The sequence below is a fragment of the Terrapene carolina genome, unplaced genomic scaffold, assembly GCF_002925995.2.
Source record: "Terrapene carolina triunguis isolate 2854851 unplaced genomic scaffold, T_m_triunguis-2.0 Scaffold68, whole genome shotgun sequence".
Lineage (NCBI taxonomy): Eukaryota > Metazoa > Chordata > Testudines > Emydidae > Terrapene > Terrapene triunguis.
In genome coordinates, this window is record NW_020664419.1 from 24,468,650 (window position 1) to 24,483,813 (window position 15,164).

The following is a 15,164-nucleotide window of genomic DNA, read 5'->3' on the forward strand; positions in this document are numbered from 1 at the left end:
TAGACCATTTTAGTGTGTATATATAGGTTACAGTAGGATTTCCTGGAGAATCAGGAAAGTTTCTTTTGTAGTGAGATAAACCATATAAGGGGTTATAATCACTTTTGAAGTTGGGTGAGCTCCAGCAGCCCAGCTGAAGTGGCCACAAAGTGATGAAAACATCTCAAAATGACCTGAAGTAGCTTTCTTATAACTAAAAATGTCATGAATTTGAGGTCCGATACCATGGGATGCTGCTGGTCTAGAAGTGAGTGATGAGTCTGCCCGGGAAGCTAGAACTTTCTGTTCATAAGTAGTATAAAGCTACTGCTTCTATGAGCTATCAGACTTTACAGATGTTACGCTTTAAAAGTAAGTTACTGTTGCAGGACTGAATCTTACCCATCCAGGACCTTGAGTAAGGGTAGCTTTTTTGGGAGGGCGGCAGAGGTAGAATTGGGAGGGTAGAGAAGATTCCACAATAGGGAGGAGGAAGAAATATTTTACTGACAGGTTGTTGGGGGTCTGTGTGCCCCCCCCCCTTTTTTTAAATGACATCTGTTTGAAGCTGTTCAGCATTTTGAAATGTTTTAAAGGGAGATTTACTGGGCAGCAGGTGAGGTGATAAAGGTGCATTTTAATTTAATTTATTGCTTGGATACTGCCTCTGTGTGTGTGAGTGTATATTATATAGGACAAATCAAAAAACGACCTGCAGTAGTGGAGTCCAAATACTATGGTGATGAGCACGTTAGAAATGCATATAAGATTTGACACATGTACAGCTCAGTTTTCACAATTAAGACTGTAAATCTGTTGCACTCCTCCTGTTGCTACTTGCTGGGTCACCTGGGGGTTGATGCTGCCAGTCTAACTTCAGTTTATAAAACTTTATGCTGAATCTTGTCTCAGCATAGATTCTACTCTGTGTGTTCACCTTCTTGTAGAGTTTTCCAGAGGAGCACCTCCATGCAATCAGTAGTAATTCAAGTGGCGATAATTTATCCTGTGAATTTCTCTTTTGAGAACTACCTAATACAGTACTCTTACAGGAGGATAAATACATCAGACATTTTGACTTTTAAAAACAAGACGCTTAAGTTATCAGTACAAAAATAATTACAGCATTGGAACATTACAAAACACTGTGAATATTTACTTGCATATAATTGAGTGACTTCCTTCAAAATTTTGGAGAGAAAATTAATCCTTCAGCTTGGGAATTAGAAAGAGTGAGTAGTTTAATATAGGATGAGATCCTGGTTTCATGGTTGATAACTTATCAGTGGAACTGCTTCCAAGTGGTTTGAAAAACTGTTCTTTTATTAAATAAATATTGAATTTTAAATTTAAAAAGACATGACTTACTTCTTGCTTTTTTCTCCTTGGTAGTAGGTAGCCCCAGGCATTTCAGATCTTAATTCTGAAGTGCCTATTTGTCCTGCTTGCCTATATCTCATTTTCTGTAGTCTACTAAGACTTATATTTTATTTTTATCGTTTTGAGGAAGGTGAAAGGGACATTACAACAGTCAGTGCTTATCTAGAACAAGCAGCAGGCAAGGAGTAGGGCAGTTTTCAAGTTTCCTTTTTGGAGATCAGCATATTGCCGTAATACTTTACTTACTGTGGGGAAAAGATTTTAAAGCTACTTGTACATAATTTGGAGTGCTGCTGGTTATGCTGCTATGTTGCAAACTCATTGAAATGTTGACAGGCACGTTATTTCTCCTTCACTGCTGACATTGTCTTGAACTAAAAACAAGGAACTAATTTTTTTTTAATTGGGAACCACGAAAATCCTTAACGTTGTGTCCCTTTCCCTCCCTCAAATAATCAGTTTTATTCTTTGCAAATGGTATGTTTCTTTAAAGAAAATATCCTAAATCATAAATTAGAGGTTAGATCTCCAAAGAAGTTTTGTCCATGGTTTAAAAAGAGAAATTAGGTGACTGGTAGCCACGCTTGCAGGATCTTCTGTAACTGTCATTGGGTGCCACTGGAGACAGAGATACTTGAGAGCAGACTTGGGTTCTCCCCTCCCATTTTCTCTGTTCTTGGAGAGTGCACAAAGACCCTGTCAGTCTGTGTGGGGATGCATCTGTGTTTAACTCTCTGCCAGACGTTCCAGAATTTCACAAGAATTGATTTGAGAAAAATGCTGTTTTACTGTTACCCAGCTGATAGAGCTGGGATCAAAAGGTGGGGGTGGGGGTGTGTCAGGAAATGACAGAAAGAAACAGTAAAGAGTGACTTTATCCAGCTCTAAAACCTTGGCCCAGTATTGTGAATAAGACTTCTAGCACACACGGTTAGTGGCTAAAAGAGCCTGTCCTGATGAGAGCTACAGAAAAGGATAATTGTTTTAGGAAAATAAATCTCTTTAAGAAAGGCAAACCCATGTATGTTGGTTGACTGAAAATAAGGAAACAGCCTCCAGACAAATTCAATTACACCAGTGCCATATTTCCTTTATTACATTTTATTTCAGTTAATTCATTTATTTTCTCCTGATTATTTGCAAATTGAAAACGACCGCCTGCAGACCTCCAACCAAAAAGCTTCTTCCTTTAGTTTTTAAAAAAGACATTGTTTGATATAAAACAAGCTTGTTATTTTAAAACAAGATCTCTAATATGCGAAAGACCAACTAGTAACTACTTAATTGCTGAGATTGGTGAAAAGTATTTTAAAATAATAGCATGATAGATATACCAGGAGGATTGCTGTCATCTTTTTATAGAATCCTAGAAATGTAAACGTGGAAGGAACCTTGATAGGCCACCTAGTCCAGTCCCCTGCACTGAGGCAGGACTAACTATTTCTAGACCGGTTTCAGAGTGGTAGTCATGTTAGTCTGTATCAGCAAAAGCAACAAGGAGTCCTGTGGTACCTTAGAGACGAACAACTTTATTGAGCATAAGCTTTCATGGGCTAGAACCCACTTCGTCAGATGGATCAAGTGAAAAATACAGGAGAAAGGAAGATGATGTCTGTCTGTATCTGCACAAGTTTTTTCACGAAGTTGATGGATTTCCACTTCATATGGCTAAATTCAGTGCCTTGCACTTCAAAAGTTATTTTTCCTCCCTTGGTATTCTGTTAATTGATTTATCTGACCTCACACTTGGCAACGCAACCCCCATCCGTTCATGTATTTATACCTGCTCCTGTATTTTTTACTTCATGCATCTGATGAAGTGGGTTCTAGCCCACGAAGCTTATGTCCAAATAAATTTTGTTAGTCTCTAAGGTGCCACAAGGACTCCTCGTTGTTATTTCTAGACCATCCCTGACAGGTGTTTGTCTAACCTATTCTTAAAAACCTCCAATGATGGAGGTCCCACAGCTTCCTTAGTTAACTACCCTAATGTTTAAGCTAAATCTTCCTTGCTGCAATTTAAGCCTATTACTTCTTTTTATCCTTTGAGGACAGGACAAGAATGATTTATCAGCCTTCTCTTTATAACAACTTTTACGTACTTGAAGACATGCTCTCCCTCAGTCTTCTCTTCTCCAGACTAAACACATTTTTTTCAGTCTTTCCTCATAGGTCATGTTTTCTAGACCTTTAATCATTTTTTGTTGCTCTCCTCCTTCACGTGGGTCCATATGATGAAGATGTCATCAATGCAGCGATCTGGGATGTGTCTGTGTAGATTTGTTCCCATGCTGTAGCAGGGAGTTTCTTGAGCAGATGGTGTAGTTTACTTTGGTACTCCTCAGTGGGACTGGAGGATAGTGGCCTGTAAAATGTGGTGTTGGAGAGTTGCCTGGCAGCCTCCTGTTCATAGTCCGACCTATTCGTGATGACTACAGCCCCTTTGATTATAATGTCAGACTTGTTTCTGAGGCTGTGGATGGCGTTGCGTTCTGTACAGCTGAGGTTATGGGGCAAGTGATGCTGTTTTGTTCACAATTTCAGCCTGTGCACGTCTGTGGAAGTCGTCTGTCATTTCGACTGTCAGGAGGAGTTCACGCAGAATTCTTCTTCTTGTAGTGTTGGTAGGAGGGTTACTGTTGGTCAGTGCTCTGTTCAGTGGTGTATTGATAATATTCTTTGAGTCAGAGACAGCGAAAGTAGGCTTCCAGATCACCGCAGAACTGTATCATGTGCGTGGGGGTGGTGGGGCAGTAAGATAGTCCCCGAGATAGGACAGACTCTTCTGACAGGCTAAGTGTGTGGTTGGATAGGTTAACAATATTGTTGGATGAGTTAAGGGTACCACTGTTGTAGCCCCTTGTGGCATGATGGCACCAGAGCGGTGCCAGCCTCTTCCTGGATGGTGTGGGGGCCCCCCTGAAATGGTCTAGACAGAAAATTGGGGGGGGATTGGGCCAATCATCTTGTGGGCACACAACACCCTTATTTTTGTAGTTCTACACTGCTACTGGCAGCAGTGGTGCCTTCAGAGCTGGGGGCTCGGCCAGCAGCTGCCACTCTCTGGCCTTCCAGCTTTGAAGGCAGCACCGCCGCCACCAGCAGCAGCAGAGAAGTAAGGGTGGAAATACCTTACCGTGCTACCCTTACTTCTGAGTAATGTTTGATCTTTGTGCTGGGAGGAGTGCTATGGGGCACTAAGGCAAATTTGGGGTGACTATGGTTCCCACAAGTCTCCCCCGCCCCCTCCCAGCACTACCCCTGACTGGTGTAGATATTCATAGTATGATACTTTTATTTTTTACACGGCTTTGACATTTAAAGTATTATCACTGAGTTAGAACCCACTGAAACTAATGGGGCTGTTCATACCCCAGGGCTGTTATTTCAGGCTCTCTGGAAACTCAGGCAGGCATCTTTGCATTGATTATACTTGCTTCACAGTAATAAAAGTTAGAGGCCCTTTTTGAAAATGGAAAGCAGAGAACCTGGAGTACTATTGAGAGGACCTGACTTGTCCTTCATGCCACCCCTGTGCTGCTACATTTGGGAAACACTGCATTAATTGCAAGACCAAGATTTTGAGTCTTAAACAGAACTTGTCCTCCAGGAGACTGTAAGGTATTTGAGTTAAATAGATGCCAGCAGAACAAACAAACTGAAGAATTTTAAAGAGTCAAACTAAAAATCATTTCCCTGTCAATCAGATTTCACATGATTGGCGCTGTGAAGTCATGGTCTGTGTAGTTCTCCAGTTGTTCAGAGTTTTTCAGGAAAGGCAAGTCCTGAATTTCTAATTTGAAATAAAATAAGAAATGTTCATGTTTTCTTTGTACATCATAAAATTATTAAGAGGCTGTTGTTAGTTTAGGTCTAGGTAAAGACTCTATTCATTCTCTCTTCAGTTTTGATACCAATGGACACATCTACTGGAATCAGCTGTTTTTTAGAAGGTGCTCTTAAAGCTTTCAGTAACTCCATGTTCTTTATTTAGCATTCCAAATTATAGTAATATAAAATTTTGTTCATGGAGATTGCTTTTAGTGGGTGTGTGCTAGAAAGGGCAAATCATTTACAGAATTCAGTAAAATGGAGACCTATATTTACAAGCTAAACATGCTTGTATGCAAATATTCAAGTTGTAGATTTTTTTTTTTTTGACTGAGAGGTTGTCTGTATATTACTTTTTATGTAATAGTTCCTTTGAAGATAGTTTTCAAAGGTTTGTTTAGTTTCCACCACATACTAGAGGAAATGTTCATGAGAGAGATACTTCCTGATGTATTATTTATGAGTTTCCTGCATAGGGATTGACTTTCAGAAAACATTACAAGTAAATACAGCTTCTATAAGTTGTCATGCAGTGTGATACAACAAAACCTTCATAACGAAAGTGCCAAAAAGTATGTTTGACTATCCTCTACATCCCTTGTTTGAAAATAATTGTTTGTAGAAAAATGATCAGTTTAACCTGCGCAGGATACAAATAGTTCAGATTTTTATTCGAGTTACTCTGTGGTGCGTGTGAGGGATCAAAAGTTTCAATCAGTCTGCAACATTTGAATTCCATTGAAAGTTACTCTAGTTTGAAATACAGATCGTAAGGTTTACACACTAAGAATATATCCCATGCAAGCAGAGTGCCAGGATTGTGCTCAGAGTTTCATTCTTGTGTAAATCCAGAGTAACTACATTGATGTGAATTGGGTACTCTGGGTTTAAAGTAACTGAATGCAGAATCTGACTGTATGATGTTTTGTCACACTGAATGCAAAGAGCTATGTACTATTGTATGACCCTTGTATGTAATAAGCATGTCATTTCTCAGTACTATAGCTGGGAGGCTTACATGTTTCTATATTTTGCTCTCCCATAACAACAACAAACTGTGCTTTTAATAAAAGGTCACACTTGTAGTGATAGGTGAACCTCAAAGAGGTCTGAGTCAGGATAAACTTCTGATAAGCATCCAAACAAAACATATTGGGGAGGAAGGCTCGCATTAATGGGGCTCTGCTATCAGCCACCAGCAGAAGATTAATGTTAGCTAAAAAGCTTTTCAAGTTGTCTATGGAATGTTTAGACTGCAGTTACTAGGTGTGATTGCAGCTGGAACTGACCTACTCGAGCTAGTTTTAATCTAGCTAGTTTGGGTCCTGGAACAGTGAAGCAATGGCAGCATGAGCTTCTGTGTGGGCTACAGAGGCGTAGCGAGCGCCCTCCGTACCCTCCGACCGGAGGGGGCCCCGCAAGGAAGGGGGCCCCTAAAAGTGGCAAAATAAATACCGCATTCCAGTTTCTGCATTGTAAGGGGCCCCGCCCGGACATATGTTCGGAGGGGGCCACCGTTCGGAGGGGGCCACGTTCTTTGTTGCTACGGCCCTGGTGGGCTAGTCACACAAGTAATTGCCCAGGGTTTTAGGCAGATACATACAGTCTGTGCTGAAGCTTCCGCTGCTGCAGCTTCACTGCTCCAGAACCAAGCTAGTTAGATTAAGGGTATGTCGGCTTGAGCAGCAATCATCCCAGTGACTGCAGTCTAGACGTACTCTTAGGCTTATGAAAAATGAGAGTATTCTTTGTTTATCTGTTTTTTTGCTTCTTTTAGAAATGAAAATTATGTCTTATTTGAATTGCTCCTTTGATGCTATTTCTAACAAGGGGGATTTCTAATCTTTGGTTTGTGTATATTGTGTTTGTTTTTTGTTTTTTTTTATAATAGAATCAGACCACAGCTAGCCAAAGAGAAGATTGAAGGATGCCATATTTGCACATCTGTCACACCTGGCGAACCTCAGGTGTTCCTGGGAAAAGATAAGGCCTTCACTTTTGATTATGTATTCAACATTGACTCGCGGCAAGAGGAGATCTATGATCAATGTGTAGAAAAACTGATTGAAGGGTGCTTTGAAGGATATAACGCCACTGTTTTTGCTTATGGCCAAGTAAGCCTCACAGTTTAATTTTAAATATTTGTTTATGACCAAATGCAAGAAATTTCCACTAACTACATTTTTAGTAAAGTTTTAAAATGTGTGAACCTGTTTGTTTTAAAAAGCATTTTGTAAGGAATACTATATAGAGGGTTTATATAGAGCCTTTGGCCTGAAGGATGCCAGTTCAAATGCAGTGTAGATAAATATATATTTATCATATATTTGAATTTATAGAAGTGCTAAAAAGGCCATGAATCCATATGCTCTGGGTGCCTGTCATATAACTTAAAAATACACCTCTACCTCGATATAACGTTGTCCTCGGGGGCCAAAAAAATCTTACCGTGTTATAGGTGAAACCGCGTTATATTGAACTTGCTTTGATCCATCGGAGTGCGCAGCCCCGCCCCCCCCGGAGCACTGCTTTACTGCGTTGTATTTGAATTCGTGCTATATCGGGTCGCGTTATGTCAAGGTAGAGGTATATATGCAGCAGTACAACTTTAATGTAACCCACCACCAGTAAACCAGTGCCCTTTCCCTCCTCCTCCTTGAGCTTTTCCACACAATTACCTGAGCTGTTCCACACCCTTTCCTTTCCCCCTGTATTTTCAGATTCCTGGGGGGGAAACGGGCTTTGCAGTATGTCCCGAAGGCTATCAGATGTGGGCTATTTCAAACAAAGTTTGGGGAACAGATTCTAAAGCTGTGAAGCTCTTGCAGGAAACAATGTGCCAACAGCCCCCTATTGATTTGAAATCAAGTGAAGGCACACTGGTCTCAGGATACCTGGGTTCAGACTTCTGCTTAGAACTTGTCTTCATTCGGGAAAAAAAGGTGTGTTCTTAACTCCATTTAGTTAACTTGAGATAAAATCCTAGTGAAGACAAGGCAGATTATAGTTTCACATGAGTTAGCAGGGTGAGTTAAACCTCCATAGTCTTTGGGTATGTCTGCAGTCTAAGCCAGAGGTCTAAACTCTTGCTTGAGAAAACATACCCATGCTAGCTCCGATCAATCTGGCATGCTAAAAGTAGAGTGTAGTCCTGTTGGCCTGAGTAGTGGGAGGAGCTAGCCACCCCAAGTAAGAACCTATGGTCTTGGACAAGCCGCTAGCCCAGGGATCGGCAACCTTTGGCCCGTGGCCCGTCAGGGAAATCCACTAGCAGGCCAGGACAGCTTGTTTACCTGCAGAGTCTGCAGGTTCGGCCGATGGCAGCTCCCACTGGCCGCGGTTCCCCATTCCAGGCCAATGGGGGCTGCAGGAAGCGGCGTGGGCCGAGGGATGTGCTGGCCGCAGCTTCCTGCAGCCCCTATTGGCCTGGAACGGCGAACCACGGCCAGTGTGAGCTGGGATCGGCTGAACCTGTGGACACTGCAGGTAAACAAACCGTCCCAGCCTGCCAGCGGATTTCCTTGACCGGCCGCATGCCAAAGGTTGCTGATCCCTGGGCTAGCCCCTTGCACTACCTTGGTTACACTATTTTTATCATGCTAGCTTGATCAGAGCTAGAATGGATATGCAGGCATACCCTTGAATTCAGCCTGCTAACTCATGTGAAAACTACAAACTGCCTTGTCTTCACCAGGATTTTACCTCGAAGTTGAGAACACGCATTTTTTCTTAGTAAAGGCACAGCCAAGTCTTTCTGTGTTTCAATTCCTCATCAGTAAAATAGGGATAATAGTACTTTCCTACCTCCTTCCTACTTTGATAATAAATACAATAATGAATGTGAGAAGTTGAGATACCACAATGAGAGCCATATAATAACATAGGTAGACAATTGAAAATAGTGCTAGCACAATTGGCTTTAATGACACATTAGTTGGCACTCTCAACAGAAATGACTAAATGGGCACTATCCACTCTGTCTTGGAGATGAGGGCTGAAGCATTTTGTCAGGACCATAGGAGAAGTTTGAACTGTCCCTGCCTGTGCTGTACCTGTTCTGTGAATAAGCGGAGGATTTTGATTTCCACTTTTCACAAGCATTTCATTCATAAAGAAAACCTTTTTAAAGAAATCAAAGTCGTGCATCTGCTGTAGAATTTATATAGCTTTACTTTCTCTCCATTTTTATAAATGCTTCTGTTATCTTACTCTCTCTCTGTGTGGTAGCAATTAGTAAGAGCTGTGATTTAACAGAAGTGCCTACCTTTCATACAATGGTAGTGTTCAGCAGCAACTTTATTGTACCTCTTGACATGATCCAAGATTGTGTGCGATTTTGTGCCTTTAATGTATGCTACTTGTGACTTCTCTTCTTAAATTCAGACAGGCGCTGGCAAAACATACACCATGGGAACAGGATTTGATGTCAACATAACAGAAGAAGAACAGGGCATTATATCACGTGCTGTTAAACACCTTTTTAAATGTATCGAAGAAAAAAAGCAAGCTGCTATTAAACAAGAACTTCCAACTCCAGAATTCAAAGTGAATGCCCAATTCTTAGAGGTAAACTTTGTTTACATAGGTATCTCTTTGGAAAGTCGGTGAAATATTTATGTATCCCGATATCTACTTATTCAGTAGTTCTTCTCATGTAAGATATTTTAAATTTATTATTTTGCTATTTCCCTTTAGGATTTCATGAGGAAATTTATGGTATTTGATTTGGTTCTTGAATTTTTAAAAAGAGACTTTACAATCTAATTCTAATTCATTCTTTTTTCAGCAGGTAGTAAATTATTTTTGGCAGGTCCATTTACAATGTACTTTGAATAAAAAACATTTTTTATACATACATATTTAGTCATATCCCTTTCTGTACCATTTGTGTGGTCATGGGAACAATCACATAATCACCTTTTTTTTAGCTATGGAATAAACGGCAAAATATGAAATAAATTGCATTTACTTTGTGCTTCTGAACAGTAATCTGCGCTGTGCCCATTCATTTAACTATGCCAAGAATATCTCGAATATTCCAGTGCTGTTAGTAGGCTTGTTACAGCCATCATTCAAAAGCTGACTGGCTGACTTAAAAATATTTCAGAGTAGCAGCCGTGTTAGTCTGTATCTGCAAAAAGAACAGGAGTACTTGTGGCACCTTAGAGACTAACAAATTTATTAGAGCATAAGCTTTCATGGGCTACAGCCCACTTCATCAAATGCATAGAATGGTAAGTATCTTCTTTCTGTGTGTTCCATTCTATGCATCCGATGAAGTGGGCTGTAGCCCATGAAAGCTTATGCTCAAATAAATTTGTTAGTCTCTAAGGTGCCACAAGTACTCCTGTTCTTTTTAAAAATATTTCTTTCCCTAGTCCCTGGCAATATTGAAATTTTGAAGATCTCTTCACTGTAACTGTAAGGTCCTCTGGCAGCTCCTTTGCTATTTAGCCCACCCAGGATTGTGTCCTCAAGTTACTCCCTAGCCGTGACCAGCATCATGGTTACAGGAATAGCTGCTCCTCTGTCCCCTCTGTGGTCTCTGAGTGCACCCGCCCCTCCTACCCCAGATGCCAGGCCTTGTGATTTTACCTATGTTGGAGAGGAATTTGACCATTTTCTCTCTTAGACTGGGCCCTGGGCTACAGTACCCTGCATATCAAACGTTCTTTCCTGCAGGTCCAAATGAGTTCTAGCACCTGTGATTCTTCCCTTCAGGAGTCTGTGATCAGTGGTATACAGTGACACAACAACCTTCTTAAAACCAAAGTATTGTTTATTTATCAGCCAGAACAAAGCATTAGAGAAAATGTCTGTGTGCATGTCTCTCTTATCTAAAGTCTTACCATCCCCTGACGGTAACCTAGGCCGGCCTAACTTCTTCAGACATCCCCAGCAGAGTGTTGTGTGTCTGTCTGACTCTCCTGAATAAAGAGTGTTCTTTTTTTTTAATCCTACTACAATTTTTTTTCTTTCCTGTTCACGGGCCTTTTCTGGTCCTGGAATTAATTGTCTTTTAACCCTGAAGTGGTTGCCTAGGAGTGGCTTATCTTGAGCCATTCTTTTCCCTTCCTGCCGAATGCATGGAACACATTGAATTTCCGCATATGGATCTGCCTTTAAACATAGGAGGGGTAGGGTAAGCTGCTTCTGGGTGCCCTTTGCCCTACACCCAGTGAAAGCCCACCCCTGTGCTGTGAAAGCAATTCATATGGAGTTGTAGAGGCAGCTGCTGGCAGAAGAAGCCCTGACAGCATGGTTCCACATATGGGATGTTGCCTGGGAGCTGGAAGTTTGAAGTTTCAAACCTATGGCTATTGACTTATAACCCTATACATTAAGATTTGTGGCTTCTGCAAACTACAGACTTATCATAGGCTAAAACAGAATATATCCAGTAACTCCAATATTAAACTAGCCCGCATTCCCCAAAAAATATCCAAAGGGGCCAGCCCCATTGAGGCCAGCAGAATACAACAAATGTGCAGTATGTAATACATGTCATTTTTTGGATACAAATGGCAACAAATACTTTAGCGTTTGACAAAGTGAACAACTCTAATATAGTTTTTGGTGCTTATCTTATGTCACTTAATTCATAAATGGTCAAAAGGATTTTCACATATTTCCGGAAATATTCATCTCTTTGCTAGGACTAAAATGGAAAGCTTTGACCCCCAAGAAATTTCCCAAAGGTTGTAAGTAAGTGAGTTATAAGCAGGTGATATAAAACTCCATATGATATAGTCTTTAACTATTACATTTGCTAATGGAAAATCTTACCTTTAATAGATCAGTCATCTATGCTAATTAGATGCAAAATCATTTTTCAGTCTTATTTTATGCTAGATGTTTCTTTTTAATTTAAAATTTGTAAATTATAAAATTTAATTTATAAAATAAACTAAAAAGTGTGTTCCTTAGCTGTTCTTGCACAAATTACATAACTTGCCTATGAGCTTTTCCTGAACAAAGGTATTCAGTTGCTCCTGGCCAAATATTTCTGCACTTGACAGGTCTTCCTGAATTGCTTCTGTGGACCAATCCTTCATTGCAATGTTTTGCAGTGTATTGGAGTCTGGCTCACTAGTGAATAATTTGAATCTTTTAAATGTTTTTAGCACTTTATTTTCATCAACATGATCACGTTGTTTTTGTGCTCTTGTGGATTAATCGCAAGTCATTTGATCAAGTCCAAGACTAAACAATTTATTGGTTTGGGCTGAAATTTGGGCATGTAGCTTATAGGAGAGTCCATCTGCTGAGTGCTGAGACTGTTCTTGTGATACCTATAATTCAGCCTCCTCTTTTACCAGTGGCATCGAGCCATTCTTGGTAGTGGGCCTGATCTATCTGATTGAATCTGTGATTTGAACATTTCAGAACCCAGTTGCCTCTATGGAACTCTTATAGAATCATAGAATATCAGGGTTGGAAGGGACCTCAGGAGGTCATCTAGTCCAACCCCCTGCTCAAAGCAGGACCAATCCCCAAATTGCCCCCTCAAGGATTGAACTCACAACCCTGGGTTTAGCAGGCCAATGCTCAAACCACTGAGCTCTTCACATACCTCCAGAGGGAGCTGGTTCAATTCTGTGTACTACACAAATTCCCATCAAGCATAATTTGTGCAGTCATATCAATGAAAGAATGGAAGCTTTTATTTTTTTTTATTTTTTATTTTTTTGTTGAAAGCATACAGATGAAACTCCCGAATTCCATCCCGTTGAGCTCAGGTGAAGAGTAAGAGGATACTCCCCATATCCATGTACTGCCACAAGTACGAAAAATTGGGATGGTTGTCTGTGTTGCTCAGCACAACTGATACCATCTGGTCACATAAACTTGCTGATGACAGAATAGACACTAGGTTATAGTAATCTTCTGCAGCATCAGATTTTGCAAAATCCAGGAGCTTTTCTTTGAGTTTCTTGTCATGTTGCTGTAGATCACGCAGAAGTTGTGGTAATATCAATTGCCACATTGCCTGCAAAGTGATCTTATGTGCATGAGTGGCTTTTGTGTGTGTGTGTGTGTGTGTGTGTGTGTGTGTGTATATATATGTGTGTGTGTGTGTGTGTGTGTGTGTGTATATATGTGTGTGTATAATATTTTTTAGCAGCAATGCCTTATTGTTCATCTACATAAAATTCCACTTTCAGTCCACACACTTGACAATTCAGAATCCTTTGTATGCTGCCCCAGCACTTTTAGGAAGTTAATTGATATGTGTAGGCCTCTTAAGTGTGGAATCAAGATATCTTAACATTCTGGCACAGTATTCTTAGCTCCATCAGAGCAGGGTAGAGTGATGGATGAACCATCAAGACTACATGTTTCTGTTGAAGATATATGACTGATGCACGTCTTTTTACAACAGTATTCAGTGTATAATCTTCATGAGCTGGGGACTCACTGATAGGCATGTAGTTAATGGAGAGTTATTGTTACTGTGGTTTTCGTTAAAACTTGTCCAGACAGATTTTGAATTTTCAAGCTGACGTTTGAGGAAAAAAGCCATACTCTATGCTTGTGATTTCAAAGCTGATTGGCAATCATTTGTGTCACTAAACCATTTTGCCAGGACATCTTCATTGAATTTTGGTTCCGCTGTACCTTCTGTGATATTAGCAGGAAAGATGGTGTTCATTGCATGTGGCACATTCAAAGTAGCATGATTAGTTGGCTCGGAGTGCTGCAGTATCAGATCAGAGTGGGTCCTCTCTGCCAGGCTGCATACTGTGTGGCATTAAATATGTTTTGCTCATCAAATGTACAGTCATTTCTATCAATGTTATCTGCAGTGAAATAGGTAAATCTTCCTTTAACCAAGTTTGATGGGATCACTCTTCCATCCTCATTCATTGTCATCAGTGTATTCTTGCCCAATACTATGTCAATTAAAAGTAGGTCCTGGTAGCTGACAGCACCTAGCATTGTGAAATATCTGAACAAGCTTTTTTGTTTTGTTTTTTGTTTTGTTTTTAAATCTTGTGGCCTGGTGAAGGGTGCTTCCAAGTCCAACATGTTTGGGTGTCCACTTCTTATCTCTTTACACTGTAAATGAAATCTTGTGCAATACTTAACACCCTAGATTGTTTATATGATTTCTGGTTCTCATCTTCTCGTAGTTCTACAATGTTATCTTCTGTGTCCTCCTCCTCACCTTCTTCAACTTCCCCTACCTGAAGAATAGACTGGCCACTTAAGAGAAGTCACAAAAACATGGATACACTTTTGGCACACAAGCTAGTGTGATGGGTCGGACCCCCCTTCTGGGATGCCACCTGTTGTACTAGGGTTTCACTGAGCCTCTCTTGCTCAACCAGCCTGGGTTCCCTCTCCCTGTTTTGCTGAATTAGGCTCTCCGGCCTCTTTCAGCACACACACAGGCAGGACCACTCCCCGCTGCAGTCACAGACTGAAGTCAGCTCTGTGTGAGAGGACTCCCCCAGCACTCACATGCACACCCCTTTTGGGAGATAAATCCAAAGTAATACTGTTTTGCTGTCAAGGCTAATTCCCCACTCTGGCACTTTGAGTGCAGAAGGTGGGGGCCCGCAAGGATTCTAAAAATTAATACTGGCCACTCCAGGCTTGTAACCTTGGGAGTTTAATATAGCTTTTCTCTGACCTGGGTGGTGGCAGCATCTACCAATCCAAAGTGCATAACCCCTTTGAGAGCCCAGGAAGGCACACTTGGGAATTCCTTCCTGGGGGGGTTACCCTCAAGCCCTTTCACCCCCCCTCCGGGGAAGAGCTGAGAAAGAAGAAAGGGCGGGGAGGGGAAGGGAAATCAGCTATTGCCACCAGCTAATTAAACAACATGTGCACAAACCTCTTAAGAAACAAAAATCCAATTCTGTTCTTTAAAAAGGTAAATTTTATTCTTAAAAAAAAAAAAGAAAGAAAATACATCTGGGAACTCAGGCTATTGCTAGATTTTAAAAGAGCAACTACAAGGACTAAGC

At 40.8% G+C, this 15,164-nt stretch overlaps 1 protein-coding gene across 1 annotated transcript in view; it reads left to right on the top strand.

Annotated features, from left to right (window-relative positions):
- Nucleotides 1-225: 225 nt before the first annotated feature.
- The window catches only part of KIF21A (kinesin family member 21A), a 112,261-nt gene continuing 97,322 nt past the window's right edge, over nucleotides 226-15,164 (top strand). Inside the window, 5 exon segments of the mRNA XM_024200814.2 lie at nucleotides 226-247; nucleotides 6,968-7,005; nucleotides 7,007-7,060; nucleotides 7,062-7,304; nucleotides 9,574-9,756. Coding sequence (XP_024056582.2) covers nucleotides 226-247; nucleotides 6,968-7,005; nucleotides 7,007-7,060; nucleotides 7,062-7,304; nucleotides 9,574-9,756 — 540 coding nt within the window.